This window comes from Ctenopharyngodon idella, chromosome 7 (assembly GCF_019924925.1).
Source record: "Ctenopharyngodon idella isolate HZGC_01 chromosome 7, HZGC01, whole genome shotgun sequence".
In the NCBI taxonomy this organism is placed as follows: domain Eukaryota; kingdom Metazoa; phylum Chordata; class Actinopteri; order Cypriniformes; family Xenocyprididae; genus Ctenopharyngodon; species Ctenopharyngodon idella.
In genome coordinates this window covers 30,315,930-30,343,041 of record NC_067226.1, presented here as the reverse complement: position 1 = coordinate 30,343,041, position 27,112 = coordinate 30,315,930, and the positions used below count along the sequence as shown (strand labels likewise).

Below are 27,112 nucleotides of genomic sequence, written 5' to 3'. Positions count from 1 at the left end.
CAAAAACAACAGAAGCATTTTCACTGGTGTTCTTTGAGTTTTTTCGATCCCACTGTAAATAATTTGCATGATGGCTGCAGTTTTCATGTCTATGCAAAAGGTTTCTCCTCCTTTGTTTTCTTGGTTCACTAACTCAACAGCACTGATGCACAGTGAATTCACAGCCAAGTTCTGTTTCAAAAACGGTGATATAATTCTCTTTTTCTACTTCTAGCTCTACCATCTGTGCCTTCCCTGCGGAGTTAGAAAAAAAGGCCAGACGCGCTCCGTTTTCCACTTGTAAATGATCAGAATATCTCTGTTTACGAGAAGCAACACCATCTAGTCTAAATTTAGACACCATTCCCCAGATTCACTGTCAACACAGCTGAATTTTTTACATTTTACCAAACACGGAGAGGTGGTGTTAACATCTTACGCACAGAGCGTACATAGTGGCACATCCGGGTTTCATTGGCATGTGCCAGTGGATAGTGGCATGCAGTGTTGGGGAAAGTAACTTTTAAAAGTAATGTGTTACAATATTGCGTTACTCCCTAAAAATGAACTTATTGCGTTACTTTTTATGGAAAGTACAGTAATGTGTTATGTAACTTGCATTACTTATTTGAAAAAGTAAATTTAAAAGTAAAGCATTACTTTACTAGTTACTTGAAAAAAGTAATCTGATTACATAACTTGCGTTACTTGTAATGCGTTACCCCCAACACAGGTGACATGTGCCACTAAAACTTATGACGTGCCGATGGATTGTATCATGTGAAGAAACAACATTTATGAGACAGTTCATGTCAGATTTGGTTGCTGATTTGAAATATGTTTTATAATTGTGAGTTCAGCAAGCAGTTATTGAGATGTCAGGATTCCCCCATTCAAATAGAAAGGACTTGGTCTTGGATGCCCGAAATAGCTGCCCGGAGGTGTTGCAAATATGGCCGCTGAGTGAACAGACTTTTCTTGAAAGAGACTTTGGCACCTACCATTCTGAAATGAATTATGAAATCTGTCTCCAACCATTCAAAAGTGTGCAGGACCTTGACAACAGGTCTTCACCATTTTTTTTTTATAAAGCATAAAGTAATAGAACATTGAAGGAAATTTTAGGTCTAATTCTAGTTGAGAAATAATCATTTTGAACTATTTGCAAATAATATTTGCATTAAAACATGCACTTTTATTTGTTTGCCTTATATGTCGAAAACGTAAAATGTTTTTGGTCTCGTCACACTCTGTTAGGAATCACGTAAACATTCGATTTAAAGGGGTCATATAATGCCACCTTTACAAGATGTAATATAAGTCTTTGTTGTCCCAAGAGTGTGTATGTGAAGTTTTATCTCAAAATACCCCACAGATCAGTTTTTTAGCATGTTAAATTTGTCACTTTTTGAGGGTGAGCAAAAATGCTCCGTTTTTGTGTGTGTACCTTTAAATGCAAATGAGCTGCTGCTCCTAAGCAGAGGGCGGGGTTTCAAGAGCTTGTGTTAGCATATAGTGTTAGCAGCGCTGATCACCTCACATACTATTGCATTTGTGTCACTTACTGTATTTCAATAACATGGCCTCACCCCTTTGTTTGCATGTTCTCGGGGGCAGGGTTTATGTAAATTTTAGGGTTTAGGTTAACCCGGGAAGAAGCTTGTTGTAGTCCCTACCAGTCGTTTGTTGTAGCCCTTAAACAGACAATTCTTTAAAAGAAAATATCTCCCTTTGCTTTGAACTTTGAGCGTCGTAACTTTGCAGATGTTGTTTATGCTCTAACAGCAACATTACACACTAACTAAAGTTAAAAAAGTGAAATCATAATCAACCACCCCTTTAAAACGTCCATATTTGAGAAAAAAGTCATGTACTTTGCATCACTGGATGTTACTGTCGGTCATTTAACATTTCTATTGTAAATCAGTTGACGTATTAAATGTTTTGCTATTTAGATCTTACCTCACTCTATTTCAATGTTAAACTGAGGCTTCGCGCTGGAATTCACGCATATTACGTGTCCAGTCTATAAGTGCGTAGTGTGTCTTTACAAAGTGACATCGCCAACTACTGGTCTGGCAGAATATTACAGCTTTATCAGTCGTTTTCGCAGATCCATGTGAACGGGATCGTTTTGATAATGGTGTCATCTGTACGCAAAAAATCCAAAGTAAAAAAACTTGTACGTTTTTAGTAGGCTACATTGTTGTCACGTAAACGTACGCTACATGTATGAAAATTATTACCAATTTGTAAATACTTGATTTTTTTTTTTTTTTTAAATCACTAAATTAGGCTATTTATTTAGGTTTTTGTATCTCAATTACATCACTACTGGATGTGCACCATATATGGCGACATGCTCTGCGACAATGTCAGTGGCAATCCAACAGCACATGTCATAAGTTTAAGAAGCATGTGCCGCTACATGAGACCAAATTATAGCCAAAAAGGCCAACCATTGGGTATTCTGGTCTATATGACTCAGGTTCCTCCTTCAGTGTTTAAGTCTAAGGGAATTCTTTTTTCTTTCTTTTTTTTGCCCATTTTATCATTCACCAGGCAAAAATAATGGGTCTGATTGCTTAGAAAAGTAATAGCACACTTCTCCTCAACAAGCTGAAATATTTGAAGTGACACAAATGTAAGGCTACACGCTTATAGTTGACGGTCGCCTCAGCACACATCACTAATAAAACAATAGATGACCTGAAATGAGATTCTGCTAAGTAGCCAGAGAGCATATTAAAGGAATATAAGCTCTATACAGTGCTTGGGTATATATATTCATAGCTCTCTTTAAACCTCATAACCTCAGAAGACGTTTATAGGATAACAGCGGCATGCAATCTTGCTTGAAATATTGTTGAGCATTATCTGTGCTGAAAGCTGTGCTTTAAAGGAAAACACTTCACAGTCTGGATTTATTTCATGGGTATTATGTACGCCTGATTAGCTTCGTTCTTCTTTGGCCTCCCTGAAAACAGAAGCGCAAGTTTCTCTTGAAAAACAGCATCGTGTCGCGTGCGGTTCACCGTATGAGACAGTCTGGCGTGAGTGGTCGAATTGTAAAAAGAAATTCAGGGGGTCTCATTTTTAAACACATTTTTATTTACAAAAACAATATCCCCCTCAAATTGCCCTCAAATGAGTCGAGCTCATTTGATTGTTCAAGCTGATCCTTTGGCAGAGAGTGAAAAATCGCCAAGGCTTTTAGCGGTGGCACTGAGCATGTTTTTACTTGCTCATCCTGAGCAATGAAGGGGAATAATTGAGCATTATGTCATTTGAAGCGTACTGTCGTGTTCATTCTTAAAGTTAGAATTTATCTCAAAAGGAAAGCACTGCGCTGTCACCTTTACCCAGATGTCCTTTGTGAACTGAAATGGGGCAGATATGACATTTCATTTACAGTTAGGCCTATTCATTCAGCAGACACTTTTATCCTTTAAAATGAGGAAAACATACACTATTCATCCTAAGGAAGCTGTAGCCTATAGCTATGAGAACTGCTGCAAAAGCCTACAAAGTTACAAAACTGCGAGGTTCAGACTAGAGCAGTGAGAACCCGCGAGACAACAATCATGTTTATAGACTCATTATAATTTTCTCACTTATTCCATCATCTTGATTAGTTGTCTACGGAGCTCGTTGTAAGGCATTATGGGATTGTCTTCTTTGCAAAGAATACATACAATTCTGCCTTTGAATTTGGCCAACAGAGGTGTCATATAGTAGGCTACTCATCAAAAAAAATAAATAAATGGCTGCAGCACTACAGAACATCTCATTCTCATGGACTGCAGCAGATTTACCAGTTCTTGCTGTGAGATGTTGCTCCACTCTTACACTAAGTTCTCAAACACGTCTGGTTACACGTGGTTTGGCACTGCAAGGACGATCAGCTGTCCTTCCTGTCTTCCTGTAGCACTGTCTTAGGTGTCTCACATTACAGACATTGCAGTTTATTTCTCTGTTCACATCTGCAGTCCTCATGCCTCCTGCAGCAGGTCTATGGAGTTTAAATAGAAGGCAGCATATTGTTAACCTTTTGGAAAAGCCTTTGCATCTGGATCAGATACCTTAAAGGGATAGTTCACCCAAAAATTAAAATTATTCCATGTTTTACTCACCCTCAAGCCATCCTAGGTGTATATGACTATCTTCTTTTAGACAAACGCAGTCGGAGATATATTTAAAAATATCCTTAGTCCTCCAAGGTTTATAATAGTTGTGAATGGCTGCCCAAATTCCGAAGACAAAAAAATGCATCCATCCATAAAAAAATTAATCCATACCACTCCAGGGGGTTAATAAGGGCCTTCTGAAGTGAATCGATGTGTTTTTGTAAGACAAGTATCCTTATTTAAAACTTTATAAAGTAAAATAACAAGCTTCGGGCGCAACAGCCATACACATTCGATGTACGTCCAAAAAGCATTAACTTCCGCAATGTAGTACACAATAACGTGACGTACTACGCGTTGTATGTCATGGCGTATAGAACGTCATGGCATTGTGTACTACATCGTGGAAGTTAACGCTTTTTGGATGTATGTCGAACGCGTATGGCTCGTTCAAAACTATAGGCCTTTATTAACCTCCTGAAAACGTATGGATTCATTTTTTTATGGATGGATGCATTTTTTTGTCTTCAGAATTTGGGCTACCATTCACAACCATTATAAACCTTGGAGGACTAAGGATATTTTTAAATATATCTCAGACTGCGTTCGTCTGAAGAAGATAGTCATATACACCTGGCTTGAGGGTGAGTAAATCATGGGATAATTTTCATTTTTGGGTGAACCATCCCTTTAAAATGCTAATATGTTCACTAGGTTTTGAAACAGGATGGCTCATTTTCTAAGCTAAAGGCATTTATTTATAAAATATACCCAGAATAGCTTCGATAGTCACCAAGTTATGTGGAAAAACACACAGACTTTGGGATTCTCCATTTGTCTGACTTTGTGCTTCTGGTCCATGGTGCAACTTAAATGCAAGCACATCTTTATCGTGTATCATTTTCTTTTAAAAATCTCTTTAAACTCCAAATGTGTTGGTTGCATAATGTTTTTTTGCTGCCCACAGAGCAGATTTTGGCAGGTAGATCTGGCTTGTGCTTCGCTCCGGAGAGCTCAGCCAGCTGAATTTCTCATGATTTCTTCAGTGCTGGCAGGTATGTTAGTGTTAGAGGTTAACAGGTGGATATGTCAATCTGTCACTAACCTGTTTATCATATTGCTCTTTGCACAGTTGGACATTTTTCTGCATAAAGCTTCTTCTGTATGTGGCCAGCACAGCTTTGCATGGCTACTTTTTATTTTACCATTATAAGATTAAAAACTAGATCCAATTTAGTGAACTGGATTTCTCTGCATTTTGACTACATGAAGACCTGTGTTATGTCATATCTTACAACATCTCACATCTGTTGAACATCTTGATGGGAAGAAATGCAGAAAAATTGAGATGACTTGTGTACGTTCAGAAGATCATTGAAAAACTGCTCAACTCACAGCTAATATCAGTGATTCTCTCCCACTTCTCAGGTTAGTAAATATGGAAACAATGCTTGAAACCTTGTATTACTAACACTTCTCATGTTTATTGCCTCTTTAAGATGAATTGCTTGTTGTGTTCCTCGTTTGTATTCGCTTTGGTTAAAAGTGTCTGCTAAATGAATAAATGTAAATAGTGCTATTAAAAGCAAAATAATAATTCACTTTTAGGGAACTGAAAGAAATCTATCTCAAATTATTAAAACATAAATAATGGAAAATTTAGAAACAGTAGGCCTATATAATAGGGCTTTTCACACTGTGCTTAAAGGGTTAGTTCACCCAAAAATGAAAATTCTGTCATTTATTACTCACGCTCATGCCGTTCCACACCCGTAAGACCTTCGTTCATCTTCGGAACGCAAATTGAGATATTTTTGTTTAAATCCGATGGCTCAGTGAGGCCTACATAGGGAGCAATGACATTTCCTCTCTCAAGATCCATTAATGTACTAAAAACATATTTAAATCAGTTCATGTGAGTACAGTGGTTCAATATTAATATTATAAAGCGACGAGAATATTTTTGGTGCGCAAAATAACGAATTATTTAGTGATGGCCGATTTCAAAACACTGCTTCAGGAAGCTTCGGAGCACAATGAATCAGCGTGTCGAATCCGCAGTTCGGAGCGCCAAAGTCACGTGATTTCAGCAGTTTGGCGGTTTGACACGCGATCCGAATCATGATTCGACACGCTGATTCATAACGCTCCGAATCTTCCTGAAGCAGTGTTTTGAAATCGGCCATCACTAAATAAGTCGTTATTTTGTTTTTTTTGGCGCACCAAAAATATTCTCGTCGCTTTATAATATTAATATTGAACCACTGTACTCACATGAACTGATTTAAATATGTTTTTAGAACCTTTATGGATCTTGAGAGAGGAAATGTTATTGCTCCCTATGTAGGCCTCACGGAGCCATCGGATTTAAACAAAAATATCTTAATTTGCGTTCCGAAGATCAACGAAGGTCTTACGGGTGTAAAACGGCACGAGGGTGAGTAATTAATGACAGAATTTTCATTTTTGGGTGAACTAACCCTTTAACCCCAGGTTATCGTCGTTCTAAACACCGCTTTTAACCCCGGGTAAAGGAGCGTTTCACACTTGTAACTTAGATGCGGGGTTAGCACCGCTTTTTACCCGGGGTTAAACCCTGCTCTGGAGCGGGGTTAGCACCGCGTTTGCTGTGAACTCCGCATTGCGGTGCCAAGCTTGTACAGTGTGAAACGATGCGGTGTTACAGCTAGATGCTTAGCAACCGAAACCAATCGCGTGCCTTGTATTCAGACACGGAAACACCGCGCGATGTAGGCCTATAAACAGTCGGTTCTTCTGCGTATGATAGGAAAAATGTCAAACGGTGAAGGAAAACGCAACAATTGGAGTGAAGAAGAGACCGTTTATTCTTACCTTTTATAGTTTGAAAAGTTCACTCAGAAAAACTTGAAATTACAGTCAGCAATGTGTAATATGAGGACGCGAGCCATTATATGTAAATAGGTCACGTGCTGCGTTTGTCCAGTCAGTAACCGCGAATATTCAAATAAGGACTTTAACCCGGGGTTTAGGAATGTGCAGTGTGAAACGGCAGTTTATGAATACCCAGGATTAACTGTCAACCCTTGGTATATTATGAGCAGTATAAAAAACGTGAATAAAGATAACCCAGGATTCCGTTTACCCGGGGTTTAGAATGATTTTCAATTGTGAAAAGCCCTATATATATGTATGTATGTATGTATCTAACATATTACATTAATGGAAAAGTATAGGATATGTGTGTGTGTGTGTGTCTATATAATGTATTATATTATATATATAATATTCTGAAAATCCATATGTAAAATTATATTATGCCTATATATAATACATTTGTTTAATATCTTATATAAAATATTTTCTCAGATGAAATATCTTACTTAAGTTTAAGACTTAATGAGAGTTACATTATATTAATAAGTCAAATTTGTTAATATTAAATTAAAACAAAAATGTCATTCTGGATTTATTATGAAATGATTGGAATGAGTCTGACACATCTGTTTTTATATTCATTGCAATAAAGATGTTTCTGATACAGAATTTGATGTTTTTTAGGAAATCACATTGTAACTATGTGAGAATGCTGCCACCTACTGTTTGAACGTCTTAATAAAAATCACTATCATATATTATTCATATATATATTATTATGCTTCCAAAGCTGTGTGTATGTACTTAATTATAATAGCATTTCTGACAAATATTTTCTCCATGCATAAACATAGATCTCAATCCCAATGACTCAAAATTATGTCATAAATTCAGTCATGCAATCTCACAGATCTCTGTTTAAAGATGTTCCTTTAGACTTAGATAAGCATAATTTTTAGTGGTAGTGTACATTGCTCCTTCCCTAATACAAGACTTTATTTCCCTTAATCTGAGACTTATTTGTCTTGATAAAATACAACCCAGCTTTCTTTGTTTGGAGTCATTTGCAATGCGTTGCATAGCACTGGCATCAGTTTTGTGAAATCCCAGCACAACCTTGAGCCTTTCTTGGCACAAGACACCCCTTTCATACAGATTAGTCCTAAATTAAGTTGCTGCGAGTCGACCGTGCCACCAAAGGACTTTCCACAAGTTAATTAACTTCTACAAACGAGGGGAAAATCCATAGGAAATGTCATGCAAGGTCAATCAGCGATTATAATGGACATGAGATTGGGAATAAAAGTCTCCAAATTTGTAAGCATGCCAAGCACCAAGTGGTTGTGACAAGTGTTTGGCCCTCAGAGCAATCTCACGCAATGTGAAACAAGGCCCCACTGCGGCTGGAGGTTTTTTTTCTGGAAGCCTCCAGCTCTTTGGACCCTCTTTAAACTTATTTGTAGTTTGTCTGGGCAGCAGTACAAACAAGTCTGCGGTAACAGAGAGTCTTTTGAGCAGTGCGCAGGTAAGTGAAATCTGTTGGCCTATGTGTTTGGACCTGAGGCCAGAATAAATCAAGACAAATGTAGGCTACTAATGGGTTCAAGCGAGCTATCTGATTCTAACCATCACGATTTGGGGTTAAAACTTCAAACCACTCATGTCTTCAACAGACTGAACATGGCCAAACTTGCTGAAGAATCAAACAAACCTTTGATTTTGTTTTGTTTACACCATCCCAGAGCTCTAAACATTTTTGTGGATTTTCACATGCATATTGACTGATGTGTTCATTAAAGTTCATGAATATTTGAAGGTCGCTCTTCTGAAGTCCTGGAATCAGCACAGCAGATAGGCTACTGTAAATTTGGCAAGGAGCTAAAAGCAATGTGTTGTTGTTGTTTTGTTTTTTTCATATTAAAATGTTTCAGGAAAATATATGTAGGTATGCTAAATATTTAAGCAATTGCCATATACATTTATCCAAAGTCACTTAAAGGGATAGTTCACCCAAAAATGAAAATGTTGTCATCATTTACTCACCCTCAGGTTGTTCCAAACCTGTATGAGTTTCTTTCTTCTGTTGAACACAAAAGAAGATATTTTGAAGAATGTTTGTAATCAGACAGTACTATCTTAAATATAGACAAATGTCTTAAATATTCTTAACTTGACTTTTACAGTTTTAGTTCTTAAAACATGAACCTTTAAAGCAATTTCTGAGCAAAGATAAATATTAATAGCTATACATACTGTCAAAGACTATTTAGCTGTAGGCCCGGTTTGGTTTCACAGACAGGGCTTAGATCATGCCAGAATTAGGCCTCAGTTCAACTAGGACATTTAAAGGGTTAGTTTACTTTCAAATGAAAATTACCCAAATCTTTACTCACCCTCAAGCCATCCTAGGTGTATATGACTTTCTTCTTTCTGATGAACACAATCTGTTTTGAAATCGGCCCATCACTAGATATTGTTGAAAAGTCATTTTGGTTTTTTTTTTGGGCGCACAAAAAGTATTCTTGTTGCTTTATAATATTGAGGTAGAACCACTGAACTCACATGAACTGTTTCAAATATGTTTTTAGTACCTTAATAGATCTTGAGAGTTTCAATGGCTTTGCTCTCAATAGAGGCCTCACTGAGCCATCGGATTTCATCAACAATATCTTAATTTGTGTTCCAAAGATGAACGAAGGTCTTATGGGTGTAGAACGACATGAGGGTGAGTAATTAATGACATTATTTTCATTTTTGGGTGAACTAACCCTTTAATGTATATCACACACACACACAGAGAGAGAGAGAGAGAGCGAGCATCAACTGTATGACAGCACAATTACAGAGTCTGCCACAAAGAGCCACTCACAGCATTTCAATGACACTTTCTGACTCACTGAGGGAAAGATGGACAGAGAGAGAGAGAGAGACAAGGTGAGCATGAGACCATGTAAATCAGACTGAATTGAACAGCAAAGCAAAGCGGGATGAACATAAAATAGAGCAATAAGCCATCAAAGGAACACGTTACAGTGATTATAACACAGATAAAGGGTGTTCTTAAGCTCAGAGAAAAGTGGTTTGTTACTGTTTATATTTGTGCTAGGTACTCATTTAACAAGGACACAGTATGGATTCCCCTGCCTGTACACATTGTTAGAGAATCAAACTTTAACCCTCAGAGACCCACTGTCACACACTATATTGCCAAAAGTATTGGGACACCCCTCCAAATCATTGAATTCAGGTGTTCCAATCACTTCCATGGCCACAGGTGTATAAAATCAAGCACCTAGGCATGCAGACTGCTTCTACAAACATTTGTGAAAGAATGGGTCGCTCTCAGGAGCTCAGTGAATTCAAGCATGGTACCGTGATAGGTTGCCACCTGTGTCCATTCGTGAAATTTCCTCACTACTAAATATTCCACGGTCAACTGTTAGTGGTATCATAACAAAGTGGAAGCAATTGGGAACAACAGCAACTCAGCCACATAAAATAACAGAGCGGGGTCAGAGCATGCTGAGGCGCACAGTGCGCAGAAGACACCAACTTTCTGCAGAGTCCATAGCTACAGACCTCCAAACTTCGTGTGGCCTTCAGATTAGCTCAAGAACAGTGTGTAGAGAGCTTCATGGAATGGGTTTCCATGGCCGAGCAGCTGCATCCAAGCCTTACATCACCAAGTGTAATGCAAAGCGTCGGATGCAGTGGTGTAAAGCACGCTGTCACTGGACTCTAGAGCAGTGGAGACATGTTCTCTGGAGTGACGCATCACGCTTCTCTGTCTGGCAATCCGATGGACGAGTCTGGGTTTGGCGGTTGCCAGGAGAACGGTACTTGCCTGACTGCATTGTGCCAAGTGTAAAGTTTGGTGGAGGGGGGATTATGGTGTGGGGTTATAAAAAGGAATATAATACAATAATAAAAAAAATAGGCAATAAAATTAAATACAATACAATAGAAATATAGAAAATACACAATATACAGAATTATGTATGTATCAAATTCAAAAAGTAAAAACCTGTAAAAGCAAATTTGCACTTAGTGGTGGATTTTGTCATTTAAAAGTTTCTGGTACATCACACACAATAGACCCCATTCATGAAACATCATGAATTTATGTAAAACATTCATAAAACTATTATTGTGCAAATCCACTTAATGCTACATTAGAGCCATACTAAACTTATCCGCTGCCATGACACTCTTTCTGTTTCTTATTCGTCTTCTTTTTCGGCAGTGCTTTGACCTGAATGTCATTAGCTGGGTTCACCACACAGTTCTTTCTGTAATAGTGTTGCAGGAGTCTGTTCCAAAGTTTACAGCATCTCAACAGGTCACTATTACCTAAGAGATAATAAAAATGGGAATATTACATGAGTAGTAGGCTATGTATGAGCATATATGTTGACAAACATGTTTATGCGTGTGCGTGAACATAAAAGATATAGAAAATACAGTGACCACTTGTACACAGGCCACAAATACATTTAAACACTTCAGTCACGTATAAAAATACTGAAAAACAAAATACAACGTTTTAAACGAAAACAGCACAGGCAGATATTTGAAGCAAAATATTCACAAAAATAAGTTTTTTTCAAATGATAAAACAATAGATCTAGGTTTACAAATTTGTCATCAGTTTATGAGCATCATTCACTGCTTACCCAGAATGCACAGTCCATCCTGTGCACGAGTTATGGCAACATTGACCTGATTTGGATCAGTGATGAATCCGAGTCTTTTTCCAAGCCATGTTTTACCTGGTGTGTAGCTTTCAATGTCAGATATGGAGCAGGAACGAACAGTGGAGACGATCACATACGGCCACTCGCTTCCTGTACACAGCAATTTACACTTACAGTGTTCAAATTTTTGGTCTTTTAACATAATAAAATAAAAGCTATCGATGAAAAATGTTTAAAGAAAAGATTCGAATCAGTTAAGAGACTGAGCAATTTAATTAGAACTCTGAAAAGCAGAATTTAATTTAAAACTCTAAAACGATGCAATCAGAATAACACACCTTGGCTTTTCATAATTGTGCAAACGGTGACGTTTGTAATACCCCTCTTCTCCATTGTCTTTTTGATCTCTGACACCTGTGCATTGTAAGGAGTCAGAATCGCAATACTCTGAGGTGGTACGTGTGATTTTTTAATCAACAAATGTGCCACATTGACCTGGAAAAAAACAATAAATCACATGCAAGAGAATATTAGCAATATATGCTATGGAATGGTGTGCTTTATCATTACAGATCTGATGCTGCCTTCAAGTTCTCCAAAGAAGTTCCTGCTTATGATGTAAGGTGTGTTGAAGTGATTCTGCTCAAAATTAGGGGTGGGCAATATACCGGTAGAAATTTGTCAACTAGTAGAGATTTTGGACTAATTGTCTCTATCGCGGTTACGCTCACGTGACGTTGCTGTGCTGCGCAGTCAAGAAAGCTTATAATTTGGAGGTGGTTTAAGCATTGCTGTTTAAAAACAAGTGGTTTTAAACCGCTGAAGCACAATTAGCAGTGAAAGACAACTCATTTGAGCACATGCGCGCGCTCTCTGATGAGAGACTGTTTCTCAGCGCTGAGAGACGCGCGACATGAAGCCGCTGCTCGTGAGGACTGAACCTGAGTGCATTTAGCCGTCTAATTGGGCTTTAACGGTTAAATACACATATTTATGTGTCAAAGTACACATGTATTTGCAAGTAAACAGAGCCATTTATGTCTTAAGTGAAGGTACAGTCAAAGAGCTTAGAACCCAAGAGGAGACACTTTGATACTTTTTTGGCAACAGCCACTAGATGGCGCTCCGGTAGCGCGGCCGCCATTTTGGGGTGAAAATACTAACTGGACCATAGAATCCTTCACATCTTACGCACCCAAAATCGGCGAATTTCACTGCCAAATTTTGTTTTCTTTGCTCTTTTTATCACTGTTTACTTGTCTTCAGTAAGCTGGAGAGTTTTTTTTAGGCTAGTATTCTTTTTTTTTAAATGATATTGAAAATGGTGATAAGAATTATGAAATTAGGAAAATTATGAAGAAAACTTTATTTAAAGCAAAAATAACTATACTGTGATATATATCTTTATCGTGATATAAAATTACTTATATCGCGATATAAGATTTTGGTCATATTGCCCACCCCTACTCAGAATAATAATAATAATAATAATGATAATGTTTTGTAATTATATATATTTACCCACTGAGTTTACACTTACAAAGAATGCTCACAATACTTAACTAACTTAGGATCAATATTAACTTGCTTAATGAAATTCCTAATGGAAAATTCTGACATTGCTGTGGTTTTCTTATGTGTTTGAATCATTCCATGATGAACTGAAGGCAGTATTAGACTTACAGCCTGCTCTGCCTCCTCAGTGTTGGCCACTGAGTTCTCATTGCCCTTTTCTGTAGATACCACTAAACTGACTTCTTCACCTTGGACGTGGCCAAACAAGATCGCCGTTGGCAGTCCGTACTTGTTAAGAAGGCAGGGGGGTCCTCGTTCAGCTCCGGTTTTCAGTTTGCCATTATAAAACTCTTCTGAAGGAAACCTGCAAATTTCTTCATGCTAACATACATGTGCATTTGTTAAATATCAAAGCAAAATGAAAAAAGTTTTGTACAGATTCTGTTTATTGTTTCTTACCATTCTGTACTGAGTGTCCAACATTATGGCCAGATCCATGTAGCGTTCAAACAGAGACTGCTGCATGCCCATCTTTTTCACAAGGGCACACTGCACTATCGGCCGTATCTGTTTGTGGTCACCCAGCAAAACAATCTGTAAAAGAAACCAGTGAGACAATGAATTTTCATTCGATGTGAAGATGCATATGTAACAGTATATGAATATATGTATATGCATATGCTAGTCTTTCACTCCTAATGTGGCTATATACACTCAGAATGATACTGTTCACTGCCTACTAGTTTTAAAAAATATTGTGTAAAAAAAGCATTATGCATTAACCTCATTATATGCATGTTTAACTCTTGAATCTCAGAAATAAAAAGTTATTTTGCATTTACAATCCAACTTTGTCTGAGACAAGAAAGACATGAGAAAAGTTGTGGATGATATTTCAGACAGGAAACTATAATTCAGAGTGCACTGTGGATAATAATGATAAAAAACTATATAGGGAATTAAAATGTTGGCAAAAAAATTGGATAAATTTTGTCCTAAATGCACTTTTTTTAGAGAAAAGGGCAATTTTGGATAGAGTTAGAGACAATCTGTTGCAAATTGCAAGTCTCTTCCACCTGCTAGAATCTGTAATGTCTTTTGTTTTGTTTAAAAACAGAAACTGATGATGATGATGATGATGATGCTGTCATCCCCGAGCTCACCTGCTGTGGATTGTAGGAAACTAAAGGGATGAAGGCCTCTGGCTCTGTTGCCATGGCACATTCATCAATGAGTATCTGCCGGAAATCCATGACCTCCCGGATTTCGGGTTTCAATGCTGAGGCGCAGGTGCACAGAACTACATCACACTTCTTAATCTCATGCTGATGAGCTTCCTTCAAAACGTCCCTGTACCTGCAAAGACATTTTTTGTGAGTAATACTAACTACTGATTTGTTTTGTCCATCCAAACTCACAGAACATACACTCTACCAACATGCATGAGACAGGCATTTATGTAAACTTTAAATCTTACTCACTCATCTATTTTATCCTCTGTTAAGTGCCCAGCCAAGTCTGTTATTTTTTCCGAAATAGGATTTTCAGCTTTACGGACAAGGTACATCAGAGTAATATCCCTGCAACAGAATTATAAGTTTAATGGGTATATTCACACACTATTTGTTGTAATGTCTATAATGTGCACCACTTACACGTGATGTAATAAGATCATGTGATGACAATATAGCACACAACTATTATAGACTATTATATATTTAGACCGTATCATAGTACTGAGACTGCTCTTATCAGAGTTAAAAATTATTTGCTTTTATCATCTGATCGTGGTTGCATCTCTCTATTAGTGTTAATTTACCATAGCACAGCATTTATACTATTTACCACAACATTCTTTTAAATAGACTTGAAAATTACATTGGTATTACTTTAATTGCATTGGCATGGTTAAAATTCTACTTATCTGAACGTTAGCAATTTGTAGCAGTAAACGAAGAGGTATCATATCGATCACAAGTTCAGTATGGCAGTATGGAGTACCGCAAGGCTCAGTACTAGGACCGTTGCTTTTCACCATGTACATGCTACCCTCGGGAGATATCATTAGGAAAGATGGTGTTAGTTTTCACTGTTATGCCGATGGTACTCAGCTCTATGTTTCTTCATGGCCTTACGAAACACACCAATTCACAAAACTAACATAGTATAGTTAACATGCATAGTTGATTAAAAAAAACTGGATGTAGTGATTTCCTACAACTAAATTATGAAAAAAAAAGGTTTTAATTATTGGATCAAAAACCTCCACACGTAATAATCTAGAATACTGTCTAACATTTGTCAAGTCTTCATTGTCTTCGTTAACCTATGTGTGCTATCTTTTTTTGTAAGTCACATTTCTAGCATTGGTTAAACGACTTTTTTCCATCTTAAAAATATATCTAAATTAAAACTATAATCTTTTCTGCATTGACATTGAGGGCGGATTATTTTAATGCTTTACTGTGTGGTTGCCCTACAGGCTTAATAAACAAACTCCAGTTTGTCCAAAATGCAGCAGCTAGAGTTCTTACTACAACCAGGGAGTATGACCATATTAGCTCAGTTCTGTCAACACTGCATCCATGTGGTGGAACGGGAGATTGGCATCATGGATGTACAGCCGACAAATCTGCAGCAGCTGTGTGATGCTATCATGTCATATAGACCAAAATCTCTGAGGAATGTTTTCAGCACCTTGTTAAATCTATGCCACAAAGAATTAAGGCAGTTCTGAAGGCCAAAGGAGGTCCAACAAGGTACCAGCAAGGTGTACCTAATAAAGTGGCCGGTGAGTATCGTTTGAGTTTAATGTGAGACCAAATATTCTATTCTATTCTATTCTATTCTATTCAAATATTCTAAACCTGTATGAGTTTCTTTCTTCTGTTGGACACAAAAGAAGATATTTTGAAGAATGCGGGTAACCAAAGAGTTTCTATTCGTAACAGCAACTGTTACAAATACACACACAAAAATTTGACCTCATAATCTAATAATTGTAATCAGTATGACATAATGTCTTGCTCTTCCTGTGATATTATCACCTGACGCCTAAGATGTAAGTCTGTGCTGCAATTAATTACATTCACATTCAGTTTTGCCTCCATTCTAGTATGCAATGCTCACTTTTCATAATCCAATCAACAACTAATGGATACAAATTTAAATAACCTATACCACACATAAAAGAGTTAACTATCTAGGCTACTTAAAGGTAAAGGGTGTCTAGCATCATCAAATAGAATTGCACAAATGATATCAAGCACCTTAACATCTGTGCACAAGGACATTAGCTTGCTTTTCCCTGCTGTTTTTGTCCAATTTTTACGCTCTTACCTGAGCTCCTCCTTTGGTTTTTCATCACGGAGGGATCTGCGGCAAAGCTTCATGTTACTGCCTGGATATGGAAATTCACGCATTTCCATCTGGTCACAGTAGATTCTCAGAGGCTTTAGGACTCCTCTGAGTTTTAGCAACTGCTCTGGGACGTAAGATTAATGGGTAATGTGAGTACTGACTGTTTATCATGTAAAATAGAGCCTGAAACATACTTGACGCATGTAAAAGCCAATGCTTCACACAAGATTGATTCTCCTCAGCAAAAAGAGTCAGAATGCAATTCATAAAAGTAAATTGTCTTCTTTCATGCTCAATTTTCTTTTCTTTTCTTTTTTCTTTTTTAGTAAATACAGCGCACATTCATCAACTGTCCACGTTTATAGCTAGCAGCCTGAATAACAACACATTCACTGGTACAGACATTTCATTATAATGCTATCATTGACATGAAAATGAATGCTTTGCCAAACATTTGCATCTGCTTTGCATCTGGCTCCCTTATAAAAATTCTTTAGTGCTACTTTTGTATGCATAATCAGACTAGGGGCTGATATTTATAAAAAAGACCACCATACACAATTCACCTGCAACAATGTCCACAGACTTGTTTGAAGGTCCGCAGTACAGGATGGCAGGCTTTTTTGGGGGTTTCTCATCAGGGGTTGATTTGGAAGATTCGGACGAGGCCAGAAAGTCTTTGTTCTTCATGAAAAACTGGTAAACAATGTGAATACCAACCACTGTTTTCCCTGTACCTGTGGATGAAAAAAAGGTATAGGGTATGGCACATGAGTAAACGGATTCAACATTTTCTAAAACACACCTGCAAATCAGTCCATTAGAAATGATATTTTTAGAGCTGTATTTGACTATGCTGCCATGACATTGGAATTACTGATTCTTCAAATCTCTAATGATCTACAAGATACAATTTAAAGTATAATTCATGTCCATATAAAAACACCCCGACAAATACAAATACCAACCCGCAAGTATGAGCAATAATAGTGTAAAAACAACTCACAACACTCAACGCAAGGAACAAAATGAGTCTGCAATGGTGAAATCAAATATCGATTCAGACCATTTAGCGTGTTTACAAAGGAAAACAATTGGAAAACAGCACGGCACTCACAAAAAACACTTTCGGTGTGAATGCCCCTCATTTACATGACACAGCACTAGTTGAAGTTTCTCTAAAAAAAAGCTGATTTTTCCTTTAAGTGATTGTAGATACATATCCACTTTATCCAGTGCTGTATTGGTTACTGAAACCATATCAATTTCCAAATGATTCAGTGAATCGCAAACCCCTTTGGCCAATTCAACGAAAATAACTGAATCAAAGAATGAATTGTTTAGATTGATTTTTTAATGATTTGAATATTTAATGACTCATAGCAATCACAAGTTTGGAAAACAGACAACGGAAATACCAGAGAACACATGTTGTACAGTATTTTAATACCTGGTGGGCCTTGAATCACAGTAAAAGGTTTCATCATAGCTTCCTCAACAGCCTTCTTCTGGCTCTTATTCAGAGGTGGCAGGTTCAGGTTTTCGTCCACATTGTACAAGCTGATATTTTCTATATCATCATCTAATACAACACAAGAAAGTTTCACCACACTAACAAATACATGAGATATTCATAGACAAGACATAGAAATATTTTATTTAAGGTGTCCCCATTACAAATGTACAGAAATACCTTTGTAAATAATTTAAATGTTTTTTATTCATGATTTGACAGTATTTTAGGTGTTAATAATGTGAATAATGATAATCTCACTGAATCTAAACCTATGAGAATCGAGGTAGGGGAGGTTACCAAAGTGCTCCGTAGAATTAAAACACATAAAGCCACCAGTCCAGATGGCCCTAAGAGCATTGTATTAAAAGAGTGTGCAGAACAACTTGGGCATGTCTGTACTAGGTTGTTTCAGGTCTTTTTAGATTTTTGTACCAGCAGCATGGAAAAACACCACTGTTATTCCAGTACCTAAAAATTCTCAGCCCAGAGCTCTTAAAGACTTTCACCCAATTGCACTAACATCTATTCTGTGCATGGAGTGTATATTACGTAAAGAACTGATGTCACAAATTAAAGGCTTTGTAGATCCATTACAATTTGCTTACATTCCCAATCGGAGCATGGTGGATTCCTCTCTGACCTTGTTACATAAGGCTCAGCACCACCTAGATAAAACAAATGCTCATGTCAGAATTCTTTTCATGGATTTTACATCACCCTTTAATACTGTACAACTGCAAATTTTAAAAGAAAGATTGCAAGATTTATGTGTAAGCAGTTTGTGTCATTGGAATCTCATCTGATTGTATAGTCCTGAATTCAGGGTTACCACAGGGATGTGTGTTATCACATCTGCTTTTTCCTGTCTATATTAATGAACTTCAATGTAACAGAGATGATCTCACCCTGATCAAATATGCTGATGACTTGGTTTTAATCTCTTGCCAATTGGACACGAATAGTTTAACTTATTTTGAGTATATTGAAAGTCTCGTACAGTGGTTTGATGATAGTCACCTACAATTGAACATTGAGAAGACAGAGGAACTATGTTGTGGGAACAAAAATAGGACAGGTACGGCTGGTGTCTCATATGAACAAATTACTATAAAAGGTGTAAAGGTAGAGCAAGTTTTTACATTTTAAATATTTAGGTACAATCATTGATGACAAACCCTCATTTCAGGAAAATGTGGACCATATACACAAGAAAGCAAGACAGCGTTTAGGTCTACTCAGGAAACTAAGGAATTTTAGGATCCATATGAAGGTCCTAACCATTGTTTATAGACTGATGATTGAAAGCATTTTAACATATAATATTGTATCGTGGTATGATAATTTAACAATGAGACAGAAAAATAAATTAACACGAGTATTTAATGAAGCAAATAAGATCACCGGCCAGAAACAGAGTACAATGCAAGAGCTGTTTTTACACTTTATGAAAAAAGGCGATCGCAGTATATTCAGACCAAACTCATCCACTCCATTCCTGCTTTGAGGCCCCAACTTTGGGGCACAGGCTGTGTATACCGTTGTCTAAAAAGAACCTATATAAAAGATTATTTGTACCATTGGTGGTGACTGTTTTAAACCAAATTCTTAATTGAGGTATTATTATAAGGTATCTGTCTGGGTAGGTGTGTGTACACATGCGTATGCATATGTGTGGGCATTTGAACTTTGCTTTTGGTGCATTTAATGTTTCTCGTATGCAACAGAAATGGAAGCACATTTCAGTTATCAAATTGCTAAGTTGTCAGTTATGGTTTACTGCTACTCCTGGCCTATAATCTAGTGCTGTGACCTTGTGTTGACATTGTGAAATTGCATGATATATAAATTATGCGTGGCGGACCACATTTAATATAAACAAGCCGGAGTCGCCGGACTTTGGACACCCCACCCCTACAATAAAATGTGCTCTTACATAATTTCATTCACTATTAGAAAACGGTCCAACTTATGGGAACAGTAACGACCATAACGGTGACTAGATGCAGCAACTTTTTACTAGCTAGAGCCTTTTTATTAATCCTGTAATAAATAACTATTTAAACAACACTGTTTTGCTGAGGAATGCATTTTTTTTTCAGCTGCAAGGGCTCATTGGGTTAATGTCAGTTCATTGTCTGACTTCAGGCTAATTGCAAATTGCTTTAGACCACTGTACTATGTAGCTGGGTATAATTTGCATTAAACACCTGCTTTGAATAAAGTTGCCATTTTGCTTCACTCACCATCATTCAGTTCAAGTTGTCGAGTGGCGACATTCTTCACCAGGTTATTAGCCAGTTTTAGGTTAGCAATCGCTTGTTCCCTGAGCCTGCAAAAAGATTACATTAGTTACAAACTATGTATATTTGTGAATAAATCTGAAATATATCAGCTGGATGAATGATCACTCACACATATGGAATTTTTTTGGGAATGACCTCTATGGTGAAGTTTGTTCCCTGGGCATAAACCTTGGGTGGGATGTAACTCATAGATCTTTGTGTGATCTGAAAATTAATCCGGTCTTCATTGTCTGTATCCTTCTTTTTCTTTGTTTTGCTGGTTACTGCATGTGCAACCCATGTGAAAGGTAGTGAACCCTGCAGATCTGAAACTGCAGATCCATTCAAATGTTTTGCATTATTCTCATTGTTCTCTGGTTTCTGATGTCTTAGTCTGATGCACAAGAAGCAGTTTGTAAGGTCAAACTCCAGAGACCATTCCTTTTTCTGAGTCTTGGTTATATAAAAAAACCCTTGGAGATTTGTTTCATCTCCGCTCCATTTTATATGCACATTCTCTAAGATGACATTGTTATTTTCTTCTAAAGCATTGTAGGCGGTGTCTATCTGACACAGTTGTCTCCAGATGTTCTGGTACTCCTTGTAGCTCTTATATTCAGTCTTAGATGCATTGCATACTGCTTTGGAGAAGCACTCAGTAGGGTTTCTTGTGTGCTCCAAACAGATCTCAAAGCATTCATTAATGTTCAGCAGTAGAACTACAGGAACTGGAAAGCCATCTTTGAGTTCGGTTCCAAGTTGCACCTGAACAACCGTGCCTGATTTCAGCTCCATGGTGGGTTCCTTGTAATGGCGTTGTTCCTCTGAACAAACATCAGTTGTCAGCCTTCTAGTTTCTTCATTCTCATTCTCTCCTCTTTTCATGTCTCGGAGGCATTGATCAATCTTAACCCAATCCTGCTGTTTTACGGCAGATACCAGTCTTTTCCACATGACACTTGACACTGGAGTCACATTTTTCATGGGCTTTGATGGGTCTGAAAACTTGAATGATTCGCCGAACGAATACGCTCTCCTCTTCCACTTAAGAGTCATGGAGTTCTTGTCCTCATTGTAACTCGGCTGATCCACAACTTTGAGATGCTTGTACATGATAGTAATCACCTCTAACATAGGATTTAGAGGGAACGATATTGTGAATTCATGCCCCTGCGGAGTGATCTGGTCCACCACTGCAAGTTTGACCACATCTTTGGGTTCAAACTGAACCTTTCTTAGTCTCAACACCAGAGCCTCCTTCTCTTCTGCATCCATTCCAGACTGACAAAACTCTCTGATTTCATTTTTTGTGTAGTCAGCTTGCCTTCGGTTTTTCTTAGAGAGCATGGTGTGCAGAAGTCTCTGCAAGATAAGGTCCAGATAACGCCTCATAGGAGATGACGCCCAGGTGTAGGCGTTAAGATGTAAATCATAGTGACCCAACCTGGAATCTGTTGAGGAGCACGAACGAAGGATGAAGGCTTTCTTCTGAATTTCACGAAACTCCTGCACCATGGGGACAAATGTCGGATGGATTTCATCTGAAAAAATTAACTGCATCAGATTATAGTAGTCTTTGCTCCGTGCAAACGCTTCCATCTTGTGAAATATGGAGGTGAAAATGTTAAATGATATGCCTGCATGCTCCATATTGTCATATTCTGGATTGGACCTAACATCCTTTTCACTATTTTCAGTATCTACCTCAAAGATATTTGAAAAGTAAAGTGACATGGGAATTTGGTCAATGTATTTCTTTCTAAACTGGATCAGTCGTTCTGGGTCTGGCTCCCGGTGACACCTCATTGGTGTGAGATCTTTTGTGACTTCTGTAGATATGAGTTTTTCAGCGGCGGCACTATTGTAGAGATTCATTAGTTCCTCCACCATGGCGTGAGAGCGACTTTGCCCTGCCTGCCTCCTAAATGGCCATCTGCCTTCCAGTCTGCATTTTCGGTGCACCTCAGAGAAATGGTATGCAACAGCTACACAATCCTCCACGCAAGAGAACCGCAGAGGCTTTGTGTCATCCGGGCAGTAGTACTTCTGAATAATTTGGTCTGCCTCTTCGTATGACATCTGTCTGTCAGACCTAATGCGGGTTGGATAAAATTCACAGTTTAGTATATTACTTGTTTTCTTGTCAACGTCTATCAGCAAGGATATGGCTTTCCGATCTTTTTCAAGCATCAAACTCAAATGGTCATTGCTCAGCTCTCTTGAGAACATGAAGGCTACATCTCCCTTCTCTGAAGTGTAAATTGTTCTGCCGCGCTGTCTAGCGAATTTGTCTTGCTTGCTATTTTTGGTAATGCAACTTGCGACGTCTGTGATGTGAACACCAATCTGGTAGGAATCGCCCATTTCAGTCACACTAATGGCATCATCCAGGTCATGAGCTGTAGTTGGGTCAATGGTGAAAGTGATAATGTCACACAAATCCTTCCTTTCTGAAGCCATATCGTCTTCAGGTACTTGTAGTTTGAATGGTGGAGGTGTGTCTTCAGAGCCAAGTTCAAGGCCTAGCATTTCATTCAAAGCATCACACTCTGGAATTACTTTTGTAACCACAGCGAGAGGGAATGTTTTCATATTTTCCCATTTTAAAACCTTGACAACTAACATTTGATTCTCAGCTATGTTTACAAATTCCTTTCTAACCCAGCGTCCGCATCTGAATTCTCGTACTTCAATTTTGTCTCTCTGCTTTTGAACTGTACGCATTCTGGTTATGCGTTTGTTAATGGGTGTAACATATTTTGGATTGTCTTCCACCATTTTACAGATGAAGGTTAATGAGTTTTCATCTCTATTTATTAATCCAACGACCCGCCCTTTTACCACTTCACCTTCCCGCAGACATCGTTCTCTGCTCAAGATCTCTACACAGACTTCATCTCCAGGAAAAGATCTGCCCACATTTTCTCTGCCATAGATTTTGATAGAGAGCATTGGGTCATCAAGAGGCCTGGCATATGCCTGATCATGTCTTTCTATTTCAAGTTTACAGTGTTTAAAGACCTTTGGATTGGTAGTCAAAAGTTTTTCAATATCTTTCTTGCAGAGTTGCTGTTTAAATTCAAACTCAGACTCCAGACTTTCAAAGAGGGTTTTGCAAACCGTCTCGGAGTGATTAACCTCTATGCTGCTGCTGCTGCCAGCAGAGTTACTCTCTGAGCTCTCCATGTACGTCCTGTTTGGAAACACAAATCATGTCATTTGGCACCTAAGGACAAGGAGACATACACAGCAAATGGAAAAAGAAAAATATGTTAATCTTTACATCATTATTTTTTTTTTTTTGTTACAAAAAGGAAATATGAAAAAAGATGTAAATTATAATAGTATACATGAATCCACATAAATTCATAAACACATTTTTGCTGTAAAACACACATGCAATGCAAAACTTTACCTATTGTTTTGTAGTTTTTAACATATTCTTACTGAGGTTGATGTATGCGTGGGAGCTCAAACGTTGAGAATCTGTGAAAAGTCAATCTTCCCGATTGAGATCACACATATATAGGTTACTGCATCCAGGATAAGCACAAGTACCACTTTGATGAACAATACAACACTTGCATCCTCCCTCTCTGTTGTAAACAAACATACCGTCAGCTCACGTCAGAGTTTGCTCCCCCAAATACGTCATTATGCATCAGGAAGCTCATGCTACAGATTGCCATGAACACGCTCAGGACCATTTTCCAAGGCTGAAGATTACAGGTAATAATTTTGTAAATAATGTTCAGTTTCTTGTGTAGACCGATCGTTTCACTTCTTACGACCTCAGTGTTTCGTCAGGAGCCGTGGGTATTCATTTTGTTTTGTCTACATGTTTTTTAAAGGGTTAGTTAACCCAAAAATGAAATTTCTGTCATTTATTACTCACCCTTCATGTCGTTCCAAACCTGTAAGACCTTTTGGCACACGAAAAGTATTCTCGTCGCTTCATAACATTCAGGTTGAACCACTGTAGTCACATGGACTATTTTAATGTTGTCTTTACTACCTTTCTGGGTCTTGAAAGTGGTTATGACATTGCTGTTTATAGGAAGGTCAGAAGATCTCGGATTTCATCAAAATATCCTAATTTGTGTTCCGAAGATGAACTTATAGATGTCTTATAGGTTTGGAACGACATTTAATTAAGTAATTAATGACAGAAATTTAATTTTTGGGTGAACTAACCCTTTAATTCCAAAGTGACGGCACCCATTGACTTCCATTATATGAATCACCGAGGACCACGGTTTCAGCTAAAAATCTTTACTGTTCTACTGAAGAAAAAAGTCACCTACATCTTGGATGGCCTGAGGGTGAGTAAATTAACAGCAAATTTTCATTTTGCGTGAACTATCTCTTTAACAGCAAACTTTTTTTTTTTGAGTGAACTATCCCTTTAGCAGTTATGCTGCCATCACATGCTCTCAGAATTATTGTAAATGCGAGTTTCCTAGGTAAAATTTGCACATGAATGCATTTCGAAAGTTGAATGTGATAAGCACATATTCACGACTTCAGAAATGGGAATTATCAAATTTCCAAAAACACATGAAAGCAGCATAAGTCAAGCAACAGTCAGTCTTACCGATTTTCGGTATCAAATTAGACCAATCTAAGTTTTTTTTTATAACTAACTTAAAGTTATGAACAGTCAAAAAAAAAAAAAAGAAAAAAAAAAAAAAAAGAAGATGACTAACTTGTAAGACTACAGTCTTAGCAGATTATGCAACCAGCCCTCTCGTTTTAAAACCCCATTATCATCATAATACATAATATAAGGCTTAAACACTAGGAAATGTCACTTGATCTGGTAAAGAATTTCCTTTGACAACGTTATGAAGCAACCCCTTTACTTGAATTGACATGACATATGTGCTTCAATACCAGGTGTCCATCAACATCAAAGGTTTGTATTGTGTGTAATAAAGCAGAGGCATCTGAATTGTCTGAAAAGGGGGTGGGACACATTCTAAATCACCTGCCTCATTTCACAATATGACAGTTTTAAAGAATGTGTGTGGTAAGAATATGTGACAAATCAATATTTTTTGATATGATTGTAAAAATTTGTATTAAAAAGTATGTCCTAATAACAAGAATAAGGCTATTATAAAATTGTAATGGTTGTAATGTACATGATAGGCTACGTTAGTCATTCTGTGCGTAAACACATTGCCAATAATAATAATAATATTTTAACAGCATTAACATATAACAGGCTAGTCAAAGATTAGTGTTTTACTTTTTTGCTCACGACTTTCTTTGCAAACTGTCGTGTCCACTTCACTGCTATAGCTATACCTACAGGTCGCTCTTATGCTGAGAAGGTGCTTTTAGCTGGTTGGGTTCATGAATATCAATCTCGTTGTTTGCGTTCGCCCTTTATGATAGCTGACTGTATACACCTACAAAAAGGGCGCCGACACGAATCTCAACAGATTGCGCCCCGACAAAAAAAAGGCCAGTCACTAATAACAACATTTGGCCAAAGCTAATACAAAGTGTTATTAGTTTTGGTTTACGCACTTCCAACCTTGTGGGATCTACACACACACAGCGCAATTTAAAAGTCATCCATCTCAATAAATCTTAATAAACTTACCTTTTCAGAACCGAGAGGAAGCCGGTGGTGACGCGCCGCGTAGAGTCTTTGTATTAATTAACACCTGAGGGTGTATCCTTAGGGAGAATGATCGATGACAGTACAGAAAAGGAGCAGGTGCATTTCGCTCAGGGAAGGTGGGTCCTCTGTATCAGCGCTGTCATATCAACAGCGGTTTTGTTTGCCACTCCTGTCCTGTCAGTTGTGTGCGAGTTGAAACTTCATCATCCGAGATTGAGAGATGTACAAAAAAAAAAAAAAATTATCATACTTTCTAAAATGTATGAATATCATGTAAACCTGGGCCGAGTGGTAAATCTCCGGGCAGGCGAGAAACTAACCGAAACTGGCCCGAGTATATTTTGCTATCTGGGAAGTTGAAACCTAAGTCCAGTAAATGTTTAACTAACAAACAATATTAAAGTTATTCTTACATTAACTTTATAAAAATCATTAAAGATTTCACATCAAAAAGACACGTGAACCAAGACCTGAACATGGGTGTTTTTACTAAAAGGTTTTTACAAAAGTAACTATGAATCAGTGGCGTCATTTCACCAAAAGCCAGGGTATGGCAGACCCTGATGACGTCATCCAATCTTACTCTCTCCACGTGACAGTCCCACATTCTTCACACAACTTTTTTTTTCAGCACTTAGTTCAAAGCTCAAATAATACGATTACCAAAAACATTTTTGTCCATCCTACAAAGATTGTCCTCGTTTGTAAAACAAAGTAAATCAACCAAAAACCAGCCAATCAGAACACAGTGTGGGCGGGCTCTCGCTGCATTTGCACCAGAGATTAAAGAGTTAGTTCACCCAAAAATGAAAATACTGTCATTTATTACTCATCCTCATACCGTTCCACACCCGTAAGATCTTCGTTAATCTTCGGAACACAAATTAAGATATTTTTGTTGAAATCCGATGGCTCAGTGAGGCCTGCATAGCCAGCAATGACATTTCCTCTCTCAAGATCCATTAATGTACTAAAAACATATTTAAATCAGTTCATGTGAGTACAGTGGTTCAATATTAATATTATAAAGCGACGAGAATATTTTTGGTGCACCAAAAAAAACAAAATAACGACTTATATAGTGATGGCCGATTTCAAAACACTGCTTCCTGAAGCTTCGGAGCGTTATGAATCTTTTGTGTCAAATCAGC

The 27,112-nt window shown here is 37.7% G+C and overlaps 1 protein-coding gene across 7 annotated transcripts; it reads right to left on the bottom strand.

Annotated features, from left to right (window-relative positions):
* Positions 1 to 9,704: 9,704 nt before the first annotated feature.
* helz2c (helicase with zinc finger 2c) lies at positions 9,705 to 26,444 on the bottom strand. Of its 7 annotated transcripts, none has more exons than XM_051901540.1 (14): positions 23,745 to 26,430; positions 20,460 to 23,522; positions 20,291 to 20,376; positions 18,653 to 18,712; positions 17,982 to 18,113; positions 17,098 to 17,268; positions 16,511 to 16,655; positions 14,653 to 14,751; positions 14,336 to 14,527; positions 13,631 to 13,778; positions 13,340 to 13,552; positions 11,995 to 12,151; positions 11,636 to 11,806; positions 9,705 to 11,312 (listed from the first exon to the last, which is right to left on the bottom strand). In XM_051901540.1, exons 2-14 carry the CDS (start codon positions 23,513 to 23,515, stop codon positions 11,152 to 11,154), a joined length of 4,791 nt encoding a protein of 1,596 aa, XP_051757500.1. In that variant the 5' UTR covers positions 23,516 to 23,522; positions 23,745 to 26,430; the 3' UTR covers positions 9,705 to 11,151. The 7 variants fall into 7 exon arrangements, 5 of the variants coding, with proteins under 5 accessions (XP_051757500.1, XP_051757502.1, XP_051757501.1 ...); XM_051901542.1 differs by having other exon boundaries at positions 23,777 to 26,430; XM_051901541.1 differs by having other exon boundaries at positions 20,460 to 23,925; positions 25,941 to 26,430.
* Between the last annotated feature and the right edge of the window lie 668 nt (positions 26,445 to 27,112).

Bases quoted from the DNA above. Each gene is read 5' to 3' on its own strand.
- helz2c (XM_051901540.1), bottom strand. From the start codon at position 23,515: ATGGAGAGCTCAGAGAGTAACTCTGCTGGCAGCAGCAGCAGCATAGAG. The intron at 18,114-18,652 runs GTAAGCAAATTG...GTGTTGTATTAG, and splicing joins ACCATGCTCCGATTGGGAAT to ATGATGATATAGAAAATATC. The intron at 13,553-13,630 runs GTAAGAAACAAT...CATGTATGTTAG, and splicing joins TGGACACTCAGTACAGAATG to CATGAAGAAATTTGCAGGTT.